We start from the raw sequence: 25,385 nt of genomic DNA on the forward strand, positions 1-25,385 counted from the left end.
AGTATATGGGTGGTGGCAGGGAACAGCACGCCATAGTACGTCGGCATCGCGATGCAAGCAGGACAAGCGTCCCTGAGTCATGTAAACTGGGTTGTTTCTTCTCATTTTTAAGGCTAATTTTGGCAGCATCACAGTCTTTCTGAAATACTGGGTACGGGAGTATTGCCGTCGCTTTTTTGGAGATTTATATCTATTATCGCCATTATCACCAAAATGGCGAGCTTGGCAGTAGTAGTCTAGATGCCATTCGTCTATTTTCCGACATCGCAATCTTAATCAAATAAGGAATACCAAAAGGCGTAAATATAAAGTCTTCGTCTCAATATTTATTTATTTTCTGCTCATTTCTACCCACGGTGCTAGTCCAGCTAGTGAATCATGGCACAGTCTCCCCTCCTTGAGACAAACAGCCATAATGCCGGCGATACCAAAAACAGGAAATCAAACTGGCGAAGACTAGTATGGGACTCATGGGATAAGCCACCAGAGGTAACTCAATATACAGAATTATCCACGACCAGGGACGCTTTTTGATATCTTGAACAGGAAAGAAAGCTTATTTTAAAGATGGATCTCACCTTGATGACATTTGGTTGCTTGAGTACTTTTATCAAGTATTTGGACAAGTATTGCATTGCGCTTAATCTGGGGGGATCCAAATATACTCACGAAAAGCAGATCGAATCTCCAAAGCGCCTTTGTCAGTGGGATGAAGGAAGACATGTCTTTATATGGAAACGTAAGAGGCTTGCTTTTTGAGAACTTGAGCCTGAAAGTAACAGGTCAATAGGAAATGAATTATGCTACAACAGCATATGCTGTTGCTAGTGTGCGTCCAAATTATCCTGTTTTCTTCCGTCGGATCTTAACATTTATGAAAACATAGATTATCGGATTATGGCCATGCAATCTGACTCTAACACGAGTGAATCCTAGGTGGTTCATCCCGTTCCTAGAAATTGGGTGGACGATCTTGACATTTTGTCAGTCGGCTATGACAAAGGCAACGCACATGTACGTGTTGAGAGCTCTTGTAGCCATATTCGAAACGGGTCATTTTTCCGCGGTGATCTATCTCTGCGGAGCCTGGTACCAGAAAAAGGAACTAGCACGTAGGGTAGCCATCATCAACATTACCACTGCCATTGGGCCCATGTTTTCAAGCTATCTCCAAGCTGCTGCCTACAATGGACTGAATGGTGCTCACGGGAGAGCTGGTTGGAGATGGCTGTTCATTATCGATGGTATCTATTTTTTTTTTATTCTAGAACGGACCCGTGCAAGTTACTTACTTGTGCCTACTCAGGTATCATATCTTTAGGAATTATCATCCCTCAAGTGCTGTTTTACCCTGACGTACCAGCCCGCCAAAAGCCCGATCGCTTGTTCTCCGAAAGGGTAAGCGATCTTGACACGAACGGAGAAAAGCTTGGCTAATGTGATTTCAGGAGATCGAATTGGCCAGGGACAGAAACCCTAAAGAAGGCAGGGTGAAGCAAGGAGAATTCACCATGAAGCAGGTCAAGAGATGGTTCTTTACATTGGATATTGTAATATTCTTCGAGATCCTTCTTAATTTTCCACTTTACTGACCTGCTCGCAGTGGTTGCTCTGGCTCATCTCTTTGTTCGTCAAACAGAATTCAATAAATTACAGTTAATTTACTAACATCAGAGAAGCTGCAACGATATTTGTCAACAGCCCATGAACTCCATGTCTTACTGGTTCAAGGCATGGAATACCATCAAGCCTGGCTCCTACACGGTGGCTCAAATAAGTGAGTACATCATGCTGTTTCAAATGCGGCAACTAATTTTTCTGCAGACAACTATACAACTCCAATCCAGGCAGTTATAGTAATACTTACTATTATAATGGCATGGAGCAGTGATACGTTTCTGCAGGGGCGGCGATGGCCAGCCCTGGTGTTTGCAAGCACTAGTGCGGCCATTATATTTCTCAGTCTAGCGAGCACACCGGTATTTCCTACACATCGTGCTGGAAGATGGATTCTCTACTACTTGTCAGGATTTTGTCAAGCAAGCAGTTCTCTGTTCTGGGCATGGACTCAAGATACTCTTTCTGGTGACCCAGCCACACGAGCATTTGCGTCTGCTGGTCTCAATGTCTGGGCTTATGTAGCCGATGCCACAATCCCTCTTGGAATTTTCCAAACAGTTGACCAGCCAGGAGTTGTGGCAGGCAACTATGGAGCTGCAGGGTTTGCTATCCTACACTCTTTAACAGCATTGACACTGGCATATGTGCAGCACACACGCAAGCAGGGGGAAGCGGACACCATCGAACATTCCGACGACAATGACGCTTCTGATAGTCAAATAAACAAGTCCGGTGCCACGGTAGGGACATTAGCAGTATGAAAAGGAAATAGCATACCTCTTCTCGCTAAATTATTTTCGGCCTAACAGAAAATTCTGTATAGAATAACATTGAAGTATGCTGTACTGCACGCAACTATTCTTGAGCTTATCTAGCTAAAGTAATGTGGCCACGCTCACAGGTTATAAATTTCTTCATTCCATCCACCAGTCCATTTTGTCACCCGAGGCCGAAAGTACCGTACTGAGGAATTTATTAACCGACCGATAACTACGGTTGAGTTGTAAATGGTCCCGTATCTTGCAGATTCTTGATCCGTCCAAGCAAGAATTCCAATTGTCTGTATGCAGCACCAGGAACGTATTGCGGGATTTCTTTAGATGTATTGTTAGTCAGAGTCTTGATAGGTTAGAAATAAGAGGAATAAAACCACCTACCATGCCCGGCCCTATATACCGAGGAAAACGTCAAGCCACGCTCCGTATGAGCGGTCCCTAAAATTCCTGAGCCACCGTCCCATATATTCGGATTTTCGACTTGGCCGGTGGTAAAAGGTACGATGAGGGGTTCAGTAGGTGCATGCTGAAATCCTTGAGCCCCATTCCAGGTCATATTCTGGATTGTTGCGAGCGTGCCATTTAAAAAGAATAGAAAGTCAAACCATCCATGTCCAATAATAACGTTATTAGTTTCCTCAATAACTTTGGGCAACGGACCAAGTGCGCTGGGCAGAGAGCCATCCCCATTAGGGAAAATAACGGTCTCGTTGCATAGAGAATAGTTGGTTGGTGGGACATGAAGGGCTTTTTGGACATCCGATCGATTGAAATAGACCCCTGGGCCAACTGCTAAGGATGGGAAACCCATTGGGTCTGAGAGGTAAGGGCAGAAATCAGTCAGGTGATACATGTTGAAACATGGATTCACGAGCTGAGCTGCTGAGACAATGTCATACCACACCAAGCAATCAGGGTCAGCATATGGATTTGGTGCGACAGGGAAATTCTTTGGTGGTGGATAAGTTAAAGCCTCGTTGAGAAACTTGGTCAAGCCGCATTTTTCATCTCTCGCATTGATATCTTTCATAAACGTTTCATTCAGGCTGAAGACGGAGGAGAAATGATTTAGTGCGGCCACAGCTGGGACTTTCCTCTCCTGTTAGGCAACTCACAGACGTTTTATTTTCAGAAAGATTTGAGCTTACCATTGGCCAGTATATTCTGCTCGTTGATAGTTGGATCATTGATCTGGATGCCTTTCAAATTAAAGTGCTCGGTATCATTTTGTTCAATAAAGCCTTCGGCAATGTATGGAATGTACATTCCTGCATAGCTTTCACCAGCGAGATACATCTTATACCCTTGCATTTCAAAGACATCAATGAAGCGACGCCAAAAGTCGTTAAACTGATTTGATATATCAACCTCATTATCAACCGTTGGCTTTCCAGGTGAGAGGCCTGTACCGACAGGCTGGTCAATATATACGATATTTGTTAAATTAGTCCATGAGTACATATTTCGAACCGGCTGGTAGGTCCCAGACTGCCAGAGAAATGGTCCATTTTCCTGTAAGAGACCATCAAGGGAGCTACATCCGGGACCACCTTGTAGCCAGATAGTAATCTCATTCTTTGCCACCGGGTTCAGTGATGGGAAGAACCAAAAGAATAGTTCCGAGTCACCATATGGCGTATTTGGTAGAAGTCCCGCATATGACTCGCCAATATCGAAAGGGACTGAAGGAAAATCGGTGCCATTGACGAAGAATTCTATCTCAACTAATTAAAATTGAAACATTTCTCCGGGCTTATGAAGTTTGTTTGATGAAATGGCCATGTACTCACTCTCAGTTGCATTTGTTAAGAATTGAAACTCTTTCGACTTGTCGGCTTCAGAGACAACAAGTCTCGGCCTGCTGGTTGTGGCATGGGAGTTTCCCACTAAGGTAGCAGCCACTATGAGCGATATAGACGTATTCAGGAAATACATAGTGGTTTAATCAGATTCAAATGAATATGTACAAGAAACATAGGACCGGAGCGGGCGGGTGCTGCATTAATATACTACGAATACAACAACATTGAAACCCATGATGTCTTACGCAATGACATAGAAGCCTAGGAAAACGAATCATACTATCTCCACCTCCTAATACCACGTCCATCCGTAGCACCGGTAAAATAGAGTGGTGTCCCCATTTTTTTTGTTTCTCTCATCTCGCATTAAATCCTGCTGACAATAGCAACAATAATGGTATGTCCTGTGGGCAGCAGGGTCCTTAATCGCCATAATTTACACATACATTTATACAAACTGATATATTAAAATTATCACTTAGCAACTTAACATCTTCTCTATGTCAATTGATATCCAGCGGGCTAATGGCAATTCTACTTTGTTTTCTTTAAATATTTTAATATTAGGCAGCGGCACATGCGCGGCCACGGATCGACGGTTTTGTTGGCACTTTTGCAGGCTGGGCCTCATGAGGTTGTATTACGAAACCAACTTGCATGACGCCAAGAACACTATTCCGTAGGTCTCACTGTAATAAAAGAGGCCCCTTATTGGGTTCTACATGTCAACTGCATGTGGTATATGACCTAATTATATGTCGTTATGTATTATGTTCTAACCAACATATCCCTCCTTAGTTTCGTGGAAATTCTACTACGTAGTAGCTTTGGTATGAACTGCTTTTTGAATAAATTACCTTCCCTTTTAATTACACCCATTAATATTTTTACTTTTATATCTTGAATAAGGCCTGCTGGAAAAATCGCTACTACATAATAGATTTGAATGCTAGATGACTCGGATTATAGATTTCAAAGACAGTTGTAGGTGTAACTCCCTTGCCTTTCACGCTCATACCTGACGACTTATTATCCACCACACTAAAAAGGGACCCTTACATAGTGAGTTCTATGTAATGTAGTCATGAGGAGGCACAATTTTCCATGTCTACAGCGGAGTATGGAGTACAACTTTAACAATAGAGGTATAAACTTAAGGTCACGTAATTATATACACTCAGTTATGTACTGAAAACTGCAAGAAAAAGTATATATGAAGAACATTTGAAAGACCGGTGATTGTTAGAAGAAGGTGTCTGGCTACGCACGTAACATTCGTGGCTAAATTTGTCTAGGGATAGCGCAAGCGGAATTGGATTTTAGTGACCAGTTGAAATCGTTAATGGTGTCGACTTATTATCCACTGTGCTAAAAATGGCCCCTCTTGGTGGGTTTCTTGATAGCCTAGCGACTTTAGTGGCCTCTTCTGTCGGGATTCGGCATGCTGATGCTCACACAAAGTTGCGCGCGGTGGCCCAACACTGGTAAAAATTGGGAGTTTTTTTTTTATAGAAATTATTAGACGCCCTGCTTGCTAGGTAGATAACAAAATCTATATATGATTATTAATTTTTTAATCTCGACAGAATCACCTCCTCAATTTTGATACAGACCAATCATGGAAAGTGAAGGTAGTACTCCTAAGCCGGAGGCAAAATGTACCTTTGTCGATTTTGACGGCCCGGACGATCCATTGCATCCTTATAATTGGCCGGTATGGAAGAGGTCAGTAGAAAAATGAGTAAAACAGCAAGGAGATGAAGAATACTGATGACCCAGCTATTCAGGCGTTTAATATCGGCGCTTTTAGCCATTTCGACCATGTTCGTCGCCATGGCAAGTAGTATCTTCGCCACAGCGATACCTGCTATCATGGTGGCAGAGGATCTCAGCCGCGAGGTCAGTACTCTCGGTGTTTCACTGTACGTCCTCGGCTTTGCAACAGGGCCGATCATTTGGGCTTCATTCAGCGAGCTCAAGGGACGATACCTACCCAATACGGTCTCGCTATTCGGATTCATAGTTTTTTCATTCGCAGCGGCCAGGTCGGGACATGATGTTGCTTCGGTCTTCATTTGTCGGTATTTTGCCGGTTTCTTTGGCGCAGGGCCTCTAACCTTGACCGGGGCAACATTTTCCGACATGTTTCCTCCCCAGGAGGTTGGTACGCTGATGACCTTGTACTCATTAACCGTATTTCTGGGCCCGTTACTCTCGCAGCCCATTGGCGGTTTCATTATTCTGAACAAATCGCTCGGCTGGCAATGGACAGAATACCTTCCAGGAATTCTTGGCAGCGCTGCGTTTCTCGCCCTTTTGTTTATACAACAAGAATCGTATCATCCAGTAATTCTCGCTCGCAAAGCAGACCGGCTACGTCGAGAGACGGGCGACTGGTCCATCATATCGAAACACGACACCATCGCTATTGAGCCCCGAGTGATTGTCCGCGATTTTCTGCTCTTGCCCCTGCGGATGCTTGTGAAAGACCCGATCGTGTTGTGCATGTGCACATTTGGATCATTTGTATACGGTCTTCTCTATCTCTTTCTCACAGCATACCCGGCCATCTTCCAGAAAGTCCACCAGATGAACTCGGGCGTTGGGGGCCTGCCCTATTTGGGTATCATGGTAGGCCAACTCATCTACGTCGCTTCAAACATCGTCTTCCGAAATACATGGATTATGCCGCGTCTGAAACAGAATCAATTTCAGATGGTACCTGAATGGAATCTGCCAATGGCGATTCCTGGCGCTGCTGCTTTCTCGGCCGGTCTGTTCTGGCTCGGATGGTCTGGGTACAAGGCCAGCATTCACTGGATTGTGCCAACAGCGTCTGGGATTTTGACTGGCTTTGGCTTGCTTGCTATGTTTGTGCCGTCGATTTCGTATGTTGTCACTGCCAGGCAGAAAAGGTTCGCTCTCTCTGATCCCACAAAAGTATTGTGAAATGTGCTGTCCTAATCCGGTAATTTTTTAGGGCTGCCTCTGCCGTCGCTGCGCATGCATTCCTCCGTTCTTTATTCGGGGCTGTTTTCCCCCTGTTTTCCACTTTTATGGTATGTCCAAATATTTGCACTGTTGGAAAAGAATAAATAGTTGATCATATAACCAACAGTTTCAAAATCTCGGCATTCAATGGGCTTGCACTCTTCTCGGCTGCATCGCAGCCCTCATGCTTCCTATCCCGGTGGGCCTCTATGTTTATGGCGCGAGAATTAGAGCCAAGGTCAAGATTGAGTATTGACAAGTTTCTTATTCTTTTTGGCTAGTGTAGAAGTTAGTAGTGTTGTTGTTGTTGTTGTTGTTTTTTTTTGGTTTTTTTTTGCAAGCGTAATGAGGACATGGGGTTGTTTCATTTGACTCATGATATGCATATACATAGACACATAGATATTATAGAATTTTTAGAGATGCTATAGAAAAGTTAGTTTGGCATTACTGAATCCGCAAGAGTCTTATAAATTGGATGGATAGATTAGTTAATACTGTGCACGATTAAACACGTCCAAAAGCCTTGTTTCGTCAAGAATGGGAGAGTTATATACAGGACAATTACTTTGTTCTCACCCAAAGCAAAAAAGGATAAAAGATAAAAAGCAGCCCAGAAGAACAAGCTAAAATTATATACTTGGGCCATTATATACTCATCAAGAGTGGTAGCTTCTATACCACGCAATGTAATCGATCGGATGAAGACAATTTCATGTCAAAGCACTAATCGTGAAAGACGCTACTAACAAACAGCATATATATATATAAGACATTACGCCAAGGCGTCTAGTTAAGTTTAACGTAGTTTCCTACGCATGTGACGTTAGCATACATTTTCAATGTGGCATGGAGAGAGATACTAACCTGGGAATTGTCCCTCCCTGCCTTGGACTCGCCCCGACCACCACTCATTCTCGTTGCTCGTGCGAGTGATGACTTCGATAACGTCCCCGGCCGAAAAGCTGAGATCGCCATGTGCTTGGGCTTCGTAATCATAGAGGGCTGTTACGGTCTCGACATTGTGGCCAGCCAAGTGACCGGGTTTCGGTCGCGGAGGTGGAGGAGCTGGCTTGGACTTGGCAGCGGCAGCTAGCGAGCTGCCCCCTGTGCTGTTTGCACGGCCGACGAGACTTGTGCCAGCCGCACCGCTAGGAGAGTATGGAGGAGGGGGGTGTTCTGTCGAATCCGATAGTCGAGAGGATGTCGACTTGTCATCAGCAGCAAGCTTGTCTTTAGAAGTAGCGTATTTCGACCCTTGCCCTTGGCGGCGACCGCCAGTGGTTTTGTACTTTGTAATTGTGAGCTGTTCGGCCTGATCTCTGGAATCACCATATTTGGACTCCCACGCCTCAACAACGTCCCGTGTCAAGTCGAAATAGCCAATGTTGACTCCTTGCATTTTTTCATGTAAAGTGTAGAAGACGTTGAGTTGCATGTAATAGAAAGACTGGAAGAGCGGTTGAATAAACTCGGCCTCAAGACCGAATAGTTTCGGCAGTTCCTCTTTCAAGAGATCGTTGAAGTGATTGTAGTCTTGTGTTGCTTGCTCAACGTCGTTTTCGGCCTTGTACAAAGCTTTTTCGTCCTTGAGCGATTTATCCTTCTTTTCTTCAAGCTTTTTCAGAGTGGCTCGGTGTCGGTCATAATCTAGCTTCTTGTGCTCTCGCTTGACAGTCACCTTCCGGACCACTTTAATGACATCAAGAAGCTGGTTTGCAGGACTGATGATCCGGGCGTCAATCATCTCAAGCTCGGGTTTTAAGCTGTCCTGCAGTTCACGGACGATTGATTCGTACTCCTCACAAGCCTGGATACCTTCCGGGTTTCCCTCGATCGTGTACGTACTGGGGTCGGAGGCTCGGCCCGAAATGGGTTTGTATAGTTCGGTCATTGCTTTGGAAAACTCGATTTGATGGGACAGCATTCCTGTTTCTCAGTCAGACAGGGCACGTGAACAGGCCACTTTGACTTGGGCTTTACCGTTGATGGCATCAAAGTATTTCTTGGATTCATCGTGGAGGCGTTTAGTCTCGGTCTCCAACTCCTGAAACCTTCGCTCGGCGTCAATGTAGACGGCATCCTTGGTGTGTTCGCCGATGTTGAACTTGAGCTTGAATTGCTGTGGCGTTCGAACAAGACTTTTGCCAAACCCTTTCAAACTCATGTTGGGCGAACCCCGCAGCTGGAGGGGATTGTTTGTGCAGAGGCGTGAAGAGAAGAGGCGACTACAGCGCCAGATAATAAAAGGGGTGTTTGCGGAACAGACGAGACTATGGCAATAGTACTGATATAATTAGAAGGCTGCAGGACCGTGGCTGGAGGAGTGTGCGTGCAGGAGAGAGAGATCGTGGGGAGAGACCTTGTGCAGTGGTCATAATTGCCGGAAAGAACGGGAGTTGTGGCTGAGCTAGGCTTCGATGACTGCGACTATGACATCAGCTGCGTCAGGCAGCCAAGCTTCACTACATACTACTTCGTGCTTAGGGCTAAGTACAGCGCAAAATTGCGCGCTTCTGCTAGAGGGCCGTTGTGCGCTACAGCTCCAACAACAACGTTGAAGTTGTAATTAATTGGTCTTGTCCAGTCAGTCTACTGCGAGCTGCAAAAAAGCAGTTGGATCTGCGGTTTCCATTTATGGTTAGCGCGTGCTGCTGCGCCACTTTTATCAGAGAGCCCGGCACGTGACTCAGGTTGTGATTTCCGCTGCCGAGAAGATCTGAGGAATAATTTGGTCTGGTCAAGTCAGGCCACGAGGCAACAAGGCAGCAAGGCAGCAAGGCAGTGACCGGTTCTCCGAGATTCCCACCGAACGGGGAAACCTAGACCGAATGTCCGGACTCCGAGGCCGAGAACGCCAGGTCACGGGACCTGCTTACTTATTCCGCCAGACCCAGAAAAACATTTCCGAGCTGGCTGCCAGCTTCGCTCAACCAACCTCATCCCAACCCGTCATCGTTCCCCATCAACGACACATGGTTGAAAAGGTGCACATACAAGCATAATGTCTCACATGGCTTCTACAGCCCTTAGACAGGCTCCACGGGCCTTTTCCCGTCGCCTGTCATCAACTAGCCTGCTGCGAGCCGGGTCGCCACTTCCTGCGCGGACGGTCGCTGGGCGACGATATGTCTCTGAGACGAGATCTGCCCCTGCTCAGGTCAACGTCGACACAGCCATCAAGGCAGAGCAGAGGAAGTTCATGCAGCAGACAGGCATCCAACCTCAGAATGCAGACCTTCCGGCGACCCCCGTTAGCGGGGACACCGCCCTGAGCCCGAATGCCGCCATTTTGAAGCAAGCAACCATCCTGGACGAGGGCACCCGGCCTATCTATCTTGATATGCAGGCTACCACCCCGACCGATCCACGCGTCCTTGACGCAATGCTTCCTTTCCTCACCGGCCTTTATGGTAACCCTCACTCGAGAACGCATGCCTACGGCTGGGAAACAGAGAAAGCTGTGGAGGAAGCTCGAAGCCACATTGCCAGCCTGATCGGCGCCGACCCCAAGGAAATTATCTTCACTAGTGGGGCCACCGAGAGTAATAATATGAGCATCAAAGGCGTGGCCAGGTTCTTCGGTCGGTCAGGCAAGAAGAAGCATATCATTACCACCCAGACCGAACACAAATGTGTTCTGGACAGTTGCCGTCATTTGCAAGATGAGGGATTTGAAGTCACATACCTTCCGGTGCAAAATAACGGCATCATCAACATGGACGATCTCAAGGCAGCCATTCGTCCAGATACTGCCCTGGTCTCGATCATGACGGTGAACAATGAGATTGGCGTTATTCAGCCAGTCGAGGAGATTGGAAAGTTATGCCGTGCGAACAAGGTGTTTTTCCACACCGATGGTGCGCAGGCAGTTGGGAAGATCCCCATTGACGTGAACAAGTGGAATGTTGACCTCATGTCCATCTCGGGCCACAAGATCTATGGTCCAAAGGGAGTCGGAGCATGCTATGTCCGGAGACGGCCTCGTGTGCGTCTTGACCCGCTTATTACTGGCGGTGGTCAGGAAAGAGGTCTTCGCAGTGGTACTCTGGCGCCTCATCTCGCTGTCGGCATGGGTGAAGCCTGCCGGATCGCGAAGAACGACATGGAAGTAAGATAAACCCCCCTTTCCTTCTCCTTTCTTCCTTCCCACATTCGTTTTTCCATATCCAGCATGATTAAACGCTCTAAATATGCATGGCTTTCTGAGATCGCCTGGCGGTAGCGCCACATCTTCGGGTGTGGTTGTCAGGCACTATGATCTGCGTAGCAGGGGTAATGATCTGGAACTCATTGTCTTTTTTCAATTTTGCAGCACAATTCAGTTTTTGATGCAACGTGGTTACTGACTCTGAATGTAGTACGACACCGCACATGTCAAGAGATTATCAAAGCGACTGTTGGATGGTCTCCTGGCTATGGAACACACCTCACAAAATGGTGACCCTGATCGTCACTACCCTGGCTGTGTCAATGTCTCTTTTGCCTACATTGAGGGAGAATCGCTTCTAATGGCACTGAAAGACATTGCCTTGTCTTCCGGCAGTGCGTGCACATCAGCTTCACTGGAGCCCAGCTATGTGCTCCGTGCTCTGGGCAACAGCGATGAGAACGCCCACAGCAGTATCCGATTTGGTATTGGACGGTTTACCACCGAGGCCGAGATTGACTATGTGCTGAAAGCCGTCACCGACCGCGTTCACTTCCTGCGTGAACTGAGCCCACTGTGGGAATTGGTACAGGAAGGCATTGCCTTGGACTCAATCCAATGGAGCCAGCATTAATTTTACTGTCGCAATTTTTTTTATCTATAGCGCAGACATTTATTATGATCCGAAGTCTGGCAGCTCTTTTTTCACTTTTTTTTTTTTTACACATAGGGGCTTTTGCGGGGACACCAGGGCGTTGAAACGATGTATACTACGTGACATATCTTGCACGATTCAACTTTTTTTTAATGTCTTGTACAGAATGCATTCTCATCTCCGACATGGACTTTGATTCGTATCTTCTTTTCTGAAAATGTTTGTAGATTATTGTGGCGGCTATCAACCCCACGTGCGCCCCTCTTTTCTTCTGCCATATTTTTTTCTTCCGTCTTCCGCACTTCCGGCTCCGTACATAAGCGCGGTTAATTCAACATGGACGACATGCAACAGTCGCTGCACGCAATAATAAAATTAAACCAAAACTAAAACAAAAATGCGGAAACATAACCTGTCGAATATACGAGCCGGGAAGGGCTTCCTATTAGGCATAAAAAACTAACTTTCTAGCTCCCCCTCTGCAGCTGGATCCAGCCCGGTCTGCCCCGGGCCCCAAGGTTGACAACCAAACTCAACGCGAATAATAGCATTATTTAGCATTATTTAGCATTATTTAGTATCCTCCCTTTCTCGCTGAACCAGCCATTTACCCGACAGCTTCCTTGGCCTTCCGACGCAGCCATGTCGAGCGTTGCTGGGTCCGCGGTGTCTTCACCGAGAACTCCTGTCTAGCACCGCGCCAGGGTCGCGTGAGCCATTATTCCATGTTGCTAATAGGTTTCCTTTGTGTTTGTAATCGACACGGCCCGTCAGTCTTGTCAGTTGCAATTAATAATATTATTTTCATCCGCCGGGCTTGCGGGAGACAAAATTGCTGAGCACCGTCCCCAGACATAAAAGGTCTGGAGCCCCCTTCCCCTCCACTCCCCCTCCACCTTCATAGCTCGCTTCTTTTTGGTGTTTGCCTCTCTACAAACTGAACGAATTCCTGCACGAAAAACCCCCGGACAGCCCGCGAGTGTTCTGCTCGTGTCGAGGGCTTGCTCCGAATCCGGCACCACGGTACCACCCCTCACGTGACCGCTCTCGCCCTCTTTGACGCCACCAACTTTTCTGCGCCGTTGCCTCATCACAGCATTACGTCCTCAGTCGAGATCACTCATTTCTTTATCGTTCTTTTCTTCACGTTTGTTCCAGCCGCTTTGGCTGTTTTGCGCTGGCTGCCATGCTACCGCCAATTCCGGTTCTGGAGGACTACGGCATTAATCCCGAGCATGGCTTCCTCCCTCCAGATTTGCCCTTAGAGTCTCTCCCAGACCCGTATTATGCCAAATGGGAGTCTATCGTCAACAATATACAGCCTCTCATTCTAAGCCGAAGGGTACGGTCCACCATCGACCGACTTCCTGTCTTGTCAACGTCTTTCCTGCACACTGAGGCAGAATGGCGCCGTGCCTATGTCGTTCTGACGTTTATGCTTCATGCGTACGTCTGGGGTGGTGATATTCCTGAAGAGGTTTGCGAGAATCTGAGCGTTGATTGGAAAGACTTTTGCTAACAACTTTTTTTTGCTATAAAAGTTGATCCCCCCGCCCATCAGTGCGCCGCTCCTGGAAGTCTGCGAGTACCTAGAATTGCCCCCAGTCGCCACTTACGCAGCAGTATGCTTATGGAATTATAAACCAATCTTTGCCGATGAACCAGCAGACGATCTACACAATCTTTCTACCATAAACACCTTCACCGGTTCCTTAGACGAGCAATGGTTTTACCTCGTCTCCGTGGCGATTGAAGCTCGGGGGGCGCCAACACTCCCATTGATGTTGAAAGCGATGGAGGCGGTTAGGGCTGGAGACAACGAGGTTGTGACACTCTGTCTACAAGAAATGGCGCAGCGAATTGACGGCGTGAGCACACTCCTTCAGCGAATGTACGAGCACTGCGATCCCCATGTGTTTTACCACCGGGTTCGCCCGTTCCTTGCAGGCAGCAAGAACATGGGCGACGCCGGGCTCCCCAATGGTGTCATGTTTGATACTGGAAATGGCCGGACAGAATATCGACAATATGGAGGCGGCAGTAACGCCCAAAGCTCGCTGATTCAGTTCTTCGACATTGCTTTGGGAATCGAGCACCGTCCTACCGGGGTAACTCGAGAGGGTAGCGTTTCGGAAAAGGGTTCCGAAGGCATTCCTCCTACGCCTCGGCACGGATTCATCCAAGAAATGAGAGGCTATATGCCCGGCCCACACCGTCGCTTTCTCGAAAATGTTGGAAGTGTTGCCAACATCAAAGACTTTGTGCAAGCCCGGCGGTCTGACAAGGCTCTGTGCCTCGCCTATGACGCCTGCCTGGCGATGCTGCGCGCCCTACGTGACAAGCATATTCAGATGGTTTCTCGCTACATAATTATCAAATCAAGAGAGCAACGGCGCAATTCACAATCGATGACCCCGCAGGCGGTGCGCTCATCAATCGTGAACTTGGCGAACCCCAAGTCCGGCGACAACAAGAAAACGCGAGGAACCGGCGGCACAGCCCTAATTCCGTTCCTCAAACAGGCTCGCGACGAAACTGGCGAACCGGCTATCGATGCCTGGGCTCGTCGACTGTTGAGCAACGGACCGGGAGACCGCAGTTATGCGTCACTCGGAAAAGTCGACGAACATGCAGACGGGCAGATTGAGATTGTCGGCATGGCGGGGACTTGGGCAATGGACGACAGTGAAGGAGGTATCTGCCATTGGTGATTCAATTGTTTTCAGTATAAAATATACCTTTTCTCTCTCTCCCTGCGTCGAACGCTTTCAAAATGGGAATGTCACGCTTTATCACGGCGAATAATGAAGTCAATGTTAAGATATAGTTTTTATCACAAATGCCGGTTAGGGGCCTAAAACTCTCTACTTTTTCAGCTTTATGTTTTTAACGGCACTATAGCATAGAATAAAAGCCATGTTTTGTGTACACAAGGATTTTCACACTTAAAAAAAAAAGCTTTTATATCAAGTGAAGAAAGAAAATGTTTTGTTTTCGTCAGTCGTCAGAAGCTATCGACTATATAGTACACAGCATGATCGCCAAAAGCTATGTAATTACAAATTGATATCAAATACCCAGTGAAAAATCCCCGCGGCTCATTTCGAATCGAAAAAGAAAAGGATTCGTTGAAGAAAGACATGATGAACAGCAAATTCTACTGCAACTCGGACTCGACGCCACGCTGGCGGGCCTTGCCCACGTCGTGGAGATCCTGGTACTTGGCCTGAGTCTCACGATCGCCAGTGACAGCAGCGCCGATGTTGCCCAGTGCTCCCTGGGCGCGATCCGAAATACCCTGGGTCAAGTCAGACAGCTGACCCTTGGCTTCTTGAGCCTTGCCATCGGCGTTTTGCTGGATACCGGTCTGGCGCAGGTTGTCGTTGCCGACAAAGTTGCCGACAGACTCCTTGGCCGCGCCGACAGTCTGGTTCCAGGAACCGGTGCTGCGGTCCTCGTGGTTCACGGCGGCGGCGCCGGTGTTGGGGTCAGCGCTGATGGGACCCAGTTTGGCAGTGGTGTGCGAGTCCTTGTATTGCTGCTCGGCTTGGTTTTTGGTGTCTTCGGCTTGTTTCTGTGACGATTCCTCAAAGTTAGTTGGATGTTTCATTGACTACATATGTTGTAGGTCACCGCACCTGATCAGCCGGGTTGCCGGTCACAGACCCGACGACGCTCTGAGCAGCGCCAACGGCAGAGTCGACGTACGACTTGAGGGTGGAAGAACCGTCAGAAGACATTTTGAAGTTTTGGATAAAGCTTTGATTTAGATATGAAGTTGATGAGTGTGTTTGGTGAGTGTTTGATGAGAGTAGAGGGTAGAAGGAAGATGAAGCAAGGTTTATATATCTGTTTTCGAATAAACAAAAACAAGAATGACATCATGTCGCGAACGTCCTGGAAATTTTTGAAGTCGTGATGGATGACATCATTGTATAGACCACGAAAACAGGGAGCCAATGAGGGCGGCAATATCTGGTATTGGTGGGTCTCTGTGGCTTGCCGCCTGCCCAGCCACAGCTCTAGCGCCTTCCATTGTCTGCAATGACGAGTGACTGACGACAGGCTCAGCCGATCGCTGCACGTGAACCTTCTCGAACGTTAAGATTTGTTTGTTGTTTAGGTGTATATGAATAAAAATATTATTTTAATTTTTATTATTGTTGACTTCAAGTACTGTTCTACAAGCGATAATATTCGTCTCCAGAAAGATAGCCTTAGTCGAGACAATGTTGACTTGTCACAAAGGAATATTTCAATATGGACTGACTGTACATATCACGTGGGCGACGAGAAGCCCTAATTTGTACAATGCAAGGTCAAGCTCGAAGTGAAAACGTGCTTTATTTCGAGCAAGTTGACGATTTTAGTTTGGTCTGGAAAATAGCATCGTGCAATCCATCATTCAACTTGATATGTTCAATGCCAATGTCTTGGCTGAACATTGATCTGTTACTATATACTATATACCCAATGGATACATCATTCGAGAGAGATCATCACTCATGAATAAACATTAACGACATCAAAGTCTGTACGCGAAAAACAAAAATCCAATATACCGATCGGATCTCATGAAGTAGAAAAATCAAAAACAATAATCATAAAAAAACTCTACGCCGACCACCGCATCAGGTCCTCTATATGACGCTTAGCAACCAGTTCCAACTCGGTGGAATTGTCCGCTACGTCGGCCCAGCGCTTGTGGAGGTCGGCATGGTTTTCGTTGATTTTGGCTTTGACCTCCTGGACTAGAGTCTTGTTCACCGCGCTACCGCTGAGGAGGCCCTTGACCGTGTTGAGCAAGAGACCGAGCAGAGGAGTCTCGGCGACGAGTGGGAGCTTGCCCATCTCTTCGGTGTAGTACGGTACGGTGGTGCCGTTGTATTTGATGTTGGTGACGCGGGTCGTCAACTGCAGGTAGCCGTTTTTGATATATTGGCCCTGGTATGCCATGATCGGGCCGATGTTGTGCAGCAGAGTGGTGAGGTTGGCCGTGCCGCGAATCGAGAATGAATTGTTTCCAGGTTTGAGGAAGAGACTATCAATAAAACCGGTACCAATGACAAGGTCACCGCTCAGAATATCGACAGTAGTGTTGCCCTGCGCATCCCGTTAGTATCCTTGAATTTAAAAAACCCCAAGAAAAACTTACGATTTCCAGAGTCAGAACAGACTGGTTAGGCAAGGTTGCATTGGCAAACAGGTTGCTACCATCGGCTTCGGCGGGAAGTTGCAGGCGGGCTGAATCAATGGTAAATCCCTTGAACCCGTTCAATCCTAAGGAATCGTTAGTTTGGAGGTCGCACATAATACAAAATCAATAAGACGAACCTTTAGAGGGAACATTCTTATCCAAGTCAAGGTCAAACTTCTTAATCTTGCCCAGCCTTGTCGGCACGGTGCCTTTCAAACCCAGCCCACCAGCGTCCAGGAAAATAGTGTTGTGAACAAAGTTCTGCCACGAGGTGTAATTTACGAACGGGGTGAGTATAGTTCCATTGGTGTCCATGCTGGTGTTCTTGTGGATTTTGTTTTCCGGTAGCTCAAGCACAGACATGGGGTACTCGGAGCCAACTTGCGGCACAAACATGTTCAGATGCAGCGGTTCTGTGTGGACGGTGAAGGGGCCTGGTACGTAGACATGCGACTCGACCTTGAGCATGACGGTCTTGCTAGTGGGTTGCAAGATTGACGCGCCGTCGATGACGATGGACCCCGAGTTCAGCAGATCCTGGGCAATGCGCGGGATGATGTAGATGAAGCTGGTTTGGAGCGTATTAGTTGTGCTCGGAAACAAGAACTCGAGAGAGGACATCTAGGACTTACAGAATTGGCAACATAATAGCCGCGATAATGATCACTATAACAAGATGGATAATCCAGAACCGTCGGAAATGGTTCTTGACCTTTTGCCATCTCGTCAAAGGAACTGCCGCAGCAGCGTTCTCACTTCCATCTGATGCGGCCCCGGTATCTATATTCGCCGCGATTAGATTGTTGCTCTGTGACGACCTTTTCAATCAACCCCCCCGAAAACACTCACCTTTCTCAGGCAATTCGCCTCTGTCCTTGCCAATTGTGAACCTGGACAGCTTGTCGAGAAAAGTACTGGGTTTCGACTCAGTAGCAGCGGCGGTGGCCGGCGCATTGGCCGCGGTGTCGGACATTGTCTTGCGTTCTTGCTGGGCTGCCTCAACAGGAATTGGTCGTCCGAGCAGCTCTCCTCTTGTCTACACGACACGGACCCGTCGCGTGTATGCGCTTCCTTGGTGGCTGCACACCTTTGGTACTCAAGCCTTCATATAGCAAGCAAAATGGGCACACCAAAAGGCAAGAAGGCAAGAAGCAGCAACAAGAAGAGGAAGAGAGGAAGAAGAAAGAAAAGACGTAATTATGCAGGCTAAGGGGTTATAAGACAGGACTGGGGAGGACTAGCGCTATTTGACGAGAGACAGAAAAAAAAAAGCTTGGATCAACGGTCATTTCCATAGGAAATCAATGCTACTTTACCCCACGACACGGCTCCCAGGGGAGGTTAATTTCCCGATCCGTCACAGGGATACCACGCAGAGAACCAGAGATCGTATCCGAGCTCCAAGGGGGCCGAGTGCATTGGCGGGGGAATACGGAGGCAAGTATGGAGAAGCTACGGGGAAAGGCTCTTGATCCGGGGGAGGGCGAAGATATCCAGAGTCGGTTATCCCTAGGTTAAAATGCTCACGCGTGTCAATTTTCATGTGCAAATCGCACGACCGAGCTCCCAGCACGAATTCCACGTAAGAACGAGGAAGATCGACAGTGCACCGATGTTGGCTGCAGCAAGTTCATCTCTGTTTACTTTGGTTGACCGGGGGCCCAGCTTGAGCGGGCCAATGGAAAAGGGGCTGATTGAGTTTTTCGAGTTTTTCTTCGCTCTTTTCTTAGAGGGGAAATGAAATGGCTCTTGACTTAGCCTAATTTGGGTTACGTTTGTTCCTTAGTCCTGGGAGGAGAGCTGGTGTCTGCGAACTTGGCAGGATTGGCGCGGTGGAGCTGGCCCAGAGATTCGGCGATGGTCATGGGCTGCAGGCGACTTCTCGACGCCGGAGCGTGCCCATCTTAGGCATGGATCCGCACGAGGCGCGGGAAGCGTGACCGGGGTAGCTGCCGGGCTAGCGACCAGTGCCCGCTAAGGGCAGCCCTAGGGCCACCTAGCTTTAGGCTAGTTTTAGGCTAGCTGGGGGCGGACTCCCCCGCTATTCTCCCTAGCGCCCCCCCAGGACTGCCCGTAATTGGAAACTGGCCATTGGGCCATGCGGGGACTCCAACCGCTCTCCGCTTGAATCAGTCTTGGACCCTGTTATTTGGCCACTGTGCCCATGCCACCGCCTTATCATGCATATGCCATATGCACGACGCGTGAGTCAAGATATACCTCGGGAAAAATGGAGGGACATACGTCAGGGCTGCGGCACTCCACGCCGTTGTGCCTGTGATTGTCGCCCAAGCCCTAACTGCCGCTGCCATGCGTTGTCGTTGTCGATGATGATCGATTGCCCTCGCCTAACAGAGTATTAGTTATTAACAAACTCGCTGCTATGGAGGCGAGGGATGATAATACGTAGTCTTCACTTGGCTAGTGACTTCATACCTCAACTCGCCTTGTGGTAATCACCACCTTGTGGGCCCGGTTGACCGGTTTGATACTGGCATACAATAAGACAAAACATCCTTGTAAGGGCTATCTAGCTGGCATGGCCATGCTCAACAAGCGGAGAAATTCCCGCTTTACAGAGAGTTACGAGTTCTACAGCAGCGACTTCACCCGGTTCAGCGGGTCAATCGTGCTGACGGAGAGTAAGAGTAATGTTAATTATGATGCCATTCTCGACTCCCTAGAAGACCTGCACCAGATCCCCGGCATCTTTCGCGAGGGCATCTCCCTCACAGGCGGTGCTGTCGCCATTCTCCTGCAGGCAGCGGCGCGTGGGACGCCGGCGACAGATGCCAATGCAAGAGCAACAGCAGAACTATCAGAGGAGTTATACCGGAATCTGCGTACAACGGTCATCTATCTCCAGGGCCTGACGTTTGGCACCAGGGACCAGCGGCGGCATATCCTGGAACGCACGCATTCTCAGAAACAACGACAACAACCACAACAAGATAATCAAAAACCCCGAGCCAATATTCACGATCAGTACACACATGACCCAAAACTGCGCCTGTGGATCGCCGCAACCCTGTATGCCACTACAACCGAAGTATACCAGCGCGTCGTGGAACGACTATCCCTTGAGCGCGCCGAACGTACATACTACGAGTTCTCCGTGCTGGCCAAAGCCCTCGATCTGCCCAAGGACTCATGGCCGCAGAACCGCAACGCCTTCTGGGTCTACTGGGACGAGAATGTTGAGCTTCTCGATGTTGACTCGAGTGCACGCCCGCTTGCCGACGGGCTCAGGAACCTGCAGGATCTCCCGGCCTGGCTGAAGGTGAGCAAGTCGTTCATCAGCAACATCACCCCGGAGATGTTACCGCCGCATGTGCGCGAGCAGTACGGCTTTCAGTCATCCATCACCAGTCGGTTCAAGTATCGGTTATACATGGGCGGAGCCAAGGCAATATACCCAGTGCTGCCGAGTGCCATTCGATGTATGCCGATGAAGAGGGCGATGAGGGAGGTGGAGGAAATGCTGCAAGAAAATTAATATGGAAAAATAAATATTTCAGACCAGTTTCCACTGTCGGCTGTTCATTCCGACACGTGTTAATACACAAGGTCTTACTAAACAACATTTGATAATGGGTCTGTGTTCTTTATTAGAACAAGTATGCATTCGTAATTAGCCATAAACAGTTTCGTAATATGCGTATATCTCACACACAACAAGCGTAAATCAACAGTATTATCATTCAGCCATGCCAAAATATGGACCAGATTCTCCTCTTATCCCAATTGCTCGGCTTAGCCCAAAAGCGCAGAAAGTAGTCCTCCAAGTACCTTGGACACGTCGGCAACGAGCTATGGATATAGTTAGTATAGCACTATTTCTTCGAAGCAAAAGCTGATTTTTTAAGATTAAAAAAGGCGGGTAATTTACCGGTGTGACATCGTCGATAAGAGTAACCGTCTGGTTGACAAAGTTTGCCGTCAACAGGGTGTGGGCATTGTCCACAATGTCGTTCAACTTGTTCACGGTGTCGGCCGTGATGAGCTTGGTGACAGCCGAGACTAGTTCCGGGGTGAGCAGGCCGCTGACTTCGGTGAGCAGAGTCTTGGTGTCGTTGGCAGTCGAGCCGCTCAGCAAGGTGGCTGCTCCGGTGAGAGTGGTCTCGATGTTGCTGATGCTGTCCTGGCTTAGCAGCGTTTTGGCACCGTTGACCAGGTCCTCCAAGTCGGCCAACGCAGTCGACGAGATGGTTGCCTGTGGAGCTGGCGCAGGGTTTGCCAGGGCGAACAGAGGAACGAGTAGGAAAAAGAGAACCTGGAAGAAATACATTTTGGTTTCTTTTCTGTCTTGAATTTGAATTGAAGATAGAAAAGAGAACAATGGATAGGTGGTGGAAGTTGTCTTTTTCACGATCCGAGAGTTGAATGAGAAGACTAGAAAATAATCCGAGAATAAAAGGGCTGCACTTTACGGCGGGGTCCAGACTGCCATAGGCTTACAACACCATACTAACAGTTTCCGGCTAATTGGCGATGTTTTTCTACAGCAGCGCCTAGGCCGAATCACCGTCGGGTTCAACTGCACATGTGGCTAGCCCTATCTAAGCCAAAAAGAACCAAAACGGGGCATCCGAGGTAGCAGCAGGGTACCGAGCAGAGATAGCAAAGCCCATGTTATGAAGACCAGTAGGCAAGACACGGGCCCGCCTATTTCCCAGGTAACGTGCTTGTCTAAGACAGTTTCCGTCATCTTGTGAGATTTTTTTGCTCTCTTCGTGACATCCCCGCACCGATAGCTTCAAGCCACCTGCGCGCCGCGTTGTGGGGACCATGGCGTTGCCCTTGTCCATGAGCCAACCCGGTCAGTCAGACTCCCCCAGGCTGGGTTATGAGCTTTCAAGCCCAAGATCCTCCTCCTCCCCGCGGGGGTTCCCAACTCTCGAAATTGGCTAGGGAAACTGAGCCGAGCCGCGGTTCCAGGGTCTGTACAATCATGGGTTTGCGGAGTCCTTCCTACATAGAAATTCAGTTGTATAACCGTTTCAATAGAAAGTAGGTAGCAGTATATAGTCGAAATTTAGTTGATATTTTTAGCCCACTGAAGATCAATCTGGATCATCGCTGTCAGAACGTCGATTCATCGAGAATTGGTGCAAATAGTCCGCAGTGTGTATATCTCGTTCAGCGCACCAGCTGGTAGACCGAGGCCGGTTTTGCATAGTTGCGGTGACTAGGATGCTAGTGCCAAAGCGTGGCAAATTGCAATACAACTGTCTCTAGGAACATGGGTCACGACTCACGAATGCGCAGCAAAGTAGGATCGGCTGTAGACTAGTAATACGTGCGTACCCACTTGGGCTTTAGAAGCTAGAGGTTGGAGCTTGAGATGAGTATTTTCTTTCTTCTTTTCTCACCCAGATTTTCAGTTTCTGCTATGAGGAAGTGATGCCATAACACCGCATACAACATCCACACTAAGATGTGAATTCTGCCTGAAAGAATTCAGTGTTGACAAAAGAATAAAAAACAAAGAAGCTTGTTTGGTTCATATACGGGGCTGAATACGCGCTAATGTGGAGCTAAAAAAAAACCCTAACCGCACTATTGCCTAATTCAGCCCAAGTCCGTTCCCTGAATTTTTGCGATCGGCGAGAATTGGAGAAGAAGAGAGGCAAAAGCCCGATTTTGAGCCTCGGAGTTGTTGCTCGAAAGAGTCTTGGTCTTCGGACATGTGAGAATTTTGGGAGACTCGGTCTAACCGTATTTGGAATTTATTGTTTACGGGATTGTATACCAGATCTATATCGTCTTCTATATGGAGTACACTCGCTGGCATTAATAAGGAAACAGTGATTATGATACAACTGCCCGGCCCTTGCCTTGGTCATGGCGAGACTTTGCTTCATCGTAAAGAGTTTCGTCCCCTTCAATGGGCACAAAGCGATCAACCTTGATCCCGATGGCCTCCCATCTCCCCGATGACGGATTCTTTCTCACGCGTACATTCCACATACCACGCATAATCGCCCTTTTCTCTCTGGATGTTGAGTCTCTTTGGAGATAATGATATGCAGTCACGTACGCCCGAGCCACGGCCTTGTTCTCATCGTTGGAGTCAATGTCGATCATAAAATTGGATAGGACGTGCTGCGTTCCTTCGAAGCCGCTCAGTGCTCTTTTCACCATCGCTGCCAGGTCCTTGGATGCTATGTGCTGCTTCTCATAATGGCTCAGATGTCCTGTGAGGTCGAGTTCGATTGGCTGATCGGACGCCCAGCAGTTCTGGAATAGATCCATGTCGAGTATATCTTCGGCAAAGGCAATGTTGTTTAGTAGACGTGTGATGTCCTGGGTTGAGTTTTGACGGTCATGATTCACATATGTGGTTGTCATTGTCTTTCGATTTTTATATTGAATGTATAGAAATTGAGAGTAATCGATGCCAGCCCTTTCTTGTTTTGTTGGGTATCAATTAACCAGTTGACCATGTAATCAAGGCTTTGAATTGACTCAATTGATGAACAACTACTTCATATTTATACTCTATCTTTCTATCGTTCTATGATTCAATCCATATACTTCTCATGGAAATTATAAACCCGATGCCATAGTCGGAGTTAGATGCATAACGGACTTGGGCGCTTCTTCGGCCGGCCGTACTCCTTTCGGACAGGAAGCCCGAAACCGAGCAAGCGACTATTTGATTTCAAGCCTTCTCAAATTAATAAAATTCATCTAGACTCTACTCAATGAGATCAATTACGCTTAATTCTTTTAATCATCTAGCCGTGGCTCAATTATGAAAGTATATTATACCCAACATTGAAGGAGCAAATCCGATGCAAACATGTCATTATCCATGAGTGTACACTCATATTCATACCCTTATTCATAACAATCACATATATAATCTTAAGCACATTACAAAACCAAAGCCAGTCCGGCGATACCCAAAGCGCCAACCACGTTGACTGCCAACGCCCCCGTCGGTGCCGGGACCAGCGCGCGTGCCATGCCAGAACTAGTTGACGTCGATACAGCAACAGAAGTATTGGCCGACAGAGCACCGTCATTAATCTGCTTATTGACCGCTGAAATATAGCTCTGGATGCTTGTGGGCAGGCCTTGGTACCAGGTGGGCGTGGTGCCATTCTTGAACTCGGCAGCTAGAGAGCTGCGCGACGCCGGGTCGAGAAGGTCACCGAGAACTGACATGGGCACCGAAGTCATGATAACGGGGATGAAGTTCGGCGGCGGGTCAGCGATGTTGCTCAGGTTTGCGGTTTTTGCCGGCGAGGAAGCGCCGGCGGCTGGAGTTGCAGCTGCGATTCCTGAGACGAGGGAGTTTCTGGGCTTTTGTTAGTGTCTTCCAGAGACTAGTATATTCAACAGAGTAGAGAATATTCCACACGGTTGCAGAACGTACAGTATAGACGACAGCGGCGCGATGTTGATTCCGGATGTCGAGGCCGGCGCTGCGGTGTCGTCGGCCGAGGCGAAGATGGCAAAGGCCAGAAACAGCACAGAAAAGGTGAATTGCATGGCGACGATAGAGCGAGCGCAGTGGACGCTTTTCCTCTACCTGTGCTTGTTTCTTTCTCTCTTCAAACGTCGTTGACAATGATCAAATGTTGATCGAAGATCGCCTGTCGACTGGATATTTTTGTGGGGTTTGGCAGCAGCAACAGATCTAAACACCAAGAAATCCTCGCAACCAAATTCATGCCATGGACTAACCGAGTCAAGCTGGACCAGGTTTTAAGTTAGTCGTTGTAAGACACCCAACCAAGCGGCCTACCTAGGCTGGCCGCTGTTCTGGTTTTTTCTCCTCTGCAACGTAAGTGGCTCTGCAGCGAATACGCTGCCTCGGCGAGCACATGAATGAGGAGGGGTCACTCTCGACCCAGTCCAGGGCCTGGAGCTAGCTCTGGCACCTGTAAGTGCTGGGGCTTACGACTAGCAATTAGTGCATCCTTGGGCGGGCCCTCCCTCGGTTTGCCCGGATTGAGCAATAAATGGAGTAGACTCCGCACGCAGCGGCACAGACTCAGAGAGTTAGCACAGGTGACTATTTGCGAAGACAGAGGAAATTAACATCGGCGACATCCATGACATGGAATTTCGTGTGGAACAATTGCTGGATGCCGCCCGCGCACGCGGGGAACCAGACCAGTGACCCGGGAAGCCCTAGCTCGGCATCATACTCATACAGACTTTACTATATAGTCAGTTTAAA

The 25,385-nt window shown here is 48.1% G+C and overlaps 12 protein-coding genes across 12 annotated transcripts; 5 read left to right on the forward strand and 7 right to left on the reverse strand.

Annotated features, from left to right (window-relative positions):
• Nucleotides 1-378: 378 nt before the first annotated feature.
• On the forward strand, nt 379-2,381 carry TRUGW13939_04058 (uncharacterized protein; the record flags this gene model as incomplete). The annotated part of the gene is made up of 10 exons (XM_035487235.1): nt 379-489; nt 547-626; nt 679-739; nt 791-829; nt 887-1,244; nt 1,307-1,398; nt 1,449-1,550; nt 1,604-1,626; nt 1,680-1,777; nt 1,825-2,381. The coding sequence occupies 10 exons, from the start codon at nt 379-381 to the stop codon at nt 2,379-2,381; spliced, it is 1,521 nt and encodes a 506-aa protein (XP_035343128.1).
• Nucleotides 2,382-2,610: 229 nt separating this feature from the next.
• Nucleotides 2,611-4,331, reverse strand: TRUGW13939_04059 (uncharacterized protein; the record flags this gene model as incomplete). The annotated part of the gene is made up of 4 exons (XM_035487236.1): nt 2,611-2,714; nt 2,778-3,485; nt 3,545-4,120; nt 4,187-4,331. The coding sequence occupies 4 exons, from the start codon at nt 4,329-4,331 to the stop codon at nt 2,611-2,613; spliced, it is 1,533 nt and encodes a 510-aa protein (XP_035343129.1).
• Nucleotides 4,332-5,816: 1,485 nt separating this feature from the next.
• Nucleotides 5,817-7,445, forward strand: TRUGW13939_04060 (uncharacterized protein; the record flags this gene model as incomplete). The annotated part of the gene is made up of 4 exons (XM_035487237.1): nt 5,817-5,923; nt 5,986-7,113; nt 7,179-7,257; nt 7,317-7,445. 4 exons carry the CDS (start codon nt 5,817-5,819, stop codon nt 7,443-7,445), a joined length of 1,443 nt encoding a protein of 480 aa, XP_035343130.1.
• Nucleotides 7,446-7,978: 533 nt separating this feature from the next.
• On the reverse strand, nt 7,979-9,356 carry TRUGW13939_04061 (uncharacterized protein; the record flags this gene model as incomplete). Its single annotated transcript, XM_035487238.1, has 3 exons — nt 7,979-8,001; nt 8,057-9,118; nt 9,173-9,356. The coding sequence occupies 3 exons, from the start codon at nt 9,354-9,356 to the stop codon at nt 7,979-7,981; spliced, it is 1,269 nt and encodes a 422-aa protein (XP_035343131.1).
• Nucleotides 9,357-10,202: 846 nt separating this feature from the next.
• On the forward strand, nt 10,203-11,973 carry TRUGW13939_04062 (uncharacterized protein; the record flags this gene model as incomplete). Its single annotated transcript, XM_035487239.1, has 2 exons — nt 10,203-11,300; nt 11,551-11,973. 2 exons carry the CDS (start codon nt 10,203-10,205, stop codon nt 11,971-11,973), a joined length of 1,521 nt encoding a protein of 506 aa, XP_035343132.1.
• Nucleotides 11,974-13,180: 1,207 nt separating this feature from the next.
• Nucleotides 13,181-14,705, forward strand: TRUGW13939_04063 (uncharacterized protein; the record flags this gene model as incomplete). Its single annotated transcript, XM_035487240.1, has 2 exons — nt 13,181-13,471; nt 13,536-14,705. The coding sequence occupies 2 exons, from the start codon at nt 13,181-13,183 to the stop codon at nt 14,703-14,705; spliced, it is 1,461 nt and encodes a 486-aa protein (XP_035343133.1).
• A 446-nt stretch (nt 14,706-15,151) lies between these two features.
• Nucleotides 15,152-15,734, reverse strand: TRUGW13939_04064 (uncharacterized protein; the record flags this gene model as incomplete). Its single annotated transcript, XM_035487241.1, has 2 exons — nt 15,152-15,568; nt 15,633-15,734. 2 exons carry the CDS (start codon nt 15,732-15,734, stop codon nt 15,152-15,154), a joined length of 519 nt encoding a protein of 172 aa, XP_035343134.1.
• Nucleotides 15,735-16,608: 874 nt separating this feature from the next.
• Nucleotides 16,609-18,164, reverse strand: TRUGW13939_04065 (uncharacterized protein; the record flags this gene model as incomplete). Its single annotated transcript, XM_035487242.1, has 5 exons — nt 16,609-17,097; nt 17,150-17,274; nt 17,329-17,759; nt 17,824-17,971; nt 18,041-18,164. 5 exons carry the CDS (start codon nt 18,162-18,164, stop codon nt 16,609-16,611), a joined length of 1,317 nt encoding a protein of 438 aa, XP_035343135.1.
• Nucleotides 18,165-19,730: 1,566 nt separating this feature from the next.
• Nucleotides 19,731-20,687, forward strand: TRUGW13939_04066 (uncharacterized protein; the record flags this gene model as incomplete). Its single annotated transcript, XM_035487243.1, has 1 exon — nt 19,731-20,687. One exon carries the CDS (start codon nt 19,731-19,733, stop codon nt 20,685-20,687), a length of 957 nt encoding a protein of 318 aa, XP_035343136.1.
• A 257-nt stretch (nt 20,688-20,944) lies between these two features.
• On the reverse strand, nt 20,945-21,479 carry TRUGW13939_04067 (uncharacterized protein; the record flags this gene model as incomplete). The annotated part of the gene is made up of 2 exons (XM_035487244.1): nt 20,945-21,001; nt 21,081-21,479. 2 exons carry the CDS (start codon nt 21,477-21,479, stop codon nt 20,945-20,947), a joined length of 456 nt encoding a protein of 151 aa, XP_035343137.1.
• Nucleotides 21,480-23,002: 1,523 nt separating this feature from the next.
• TRUGW13939_04068 (uncharacterized protein) lies at nt 23,003-23,542 on the reverse strand (the record flags this gene model as incomplete). The annotated part of the gene is made up of 1 exon (XM_035487245.1): nt 23,003-23,542. One exon carries the CDS (start codon nt 23,540-23,542, stop codon nt 23,003-23,005), a length of 540 nt encoding a protein of 179 aa, XP_035343138.1.
• Nucleotides 23,543-24,070: 528 nt separating this feature from the next.
• TRUGW13939_04069 (uncharacterized protein) lies at nt 24,071-24,691 on the reverse strand (the record flags this gene model as incomplete). The annotated part of the gene is made up of 2 exons (XM_035487246.1): nt 24,071-24,497; nt 24,576-24,691. 2 exons carry the CDS (start codon nt 24,689-24,691, stop codon nt 24,071-24,073), a joined length of 543 nt encoding a protein of 180 aa, XP_035343139.1.
• Between the last annotated feature and the right edge of the window lie 694 nt (nt 24,692-25,385).

This window comes from Talaromyces rugulosus, chromosome II (assembly GCF_013368755.1).
Source record: "Talaromyces rugulosus chromosome II, complete sequence".
Lineage (NCBI taxonomy): Eukaryota > Fungi > Ascomycota > Eurotiomycetes > Eurotiales > Trichocomaceae > Talaromyces > Talaromyces rugulosus.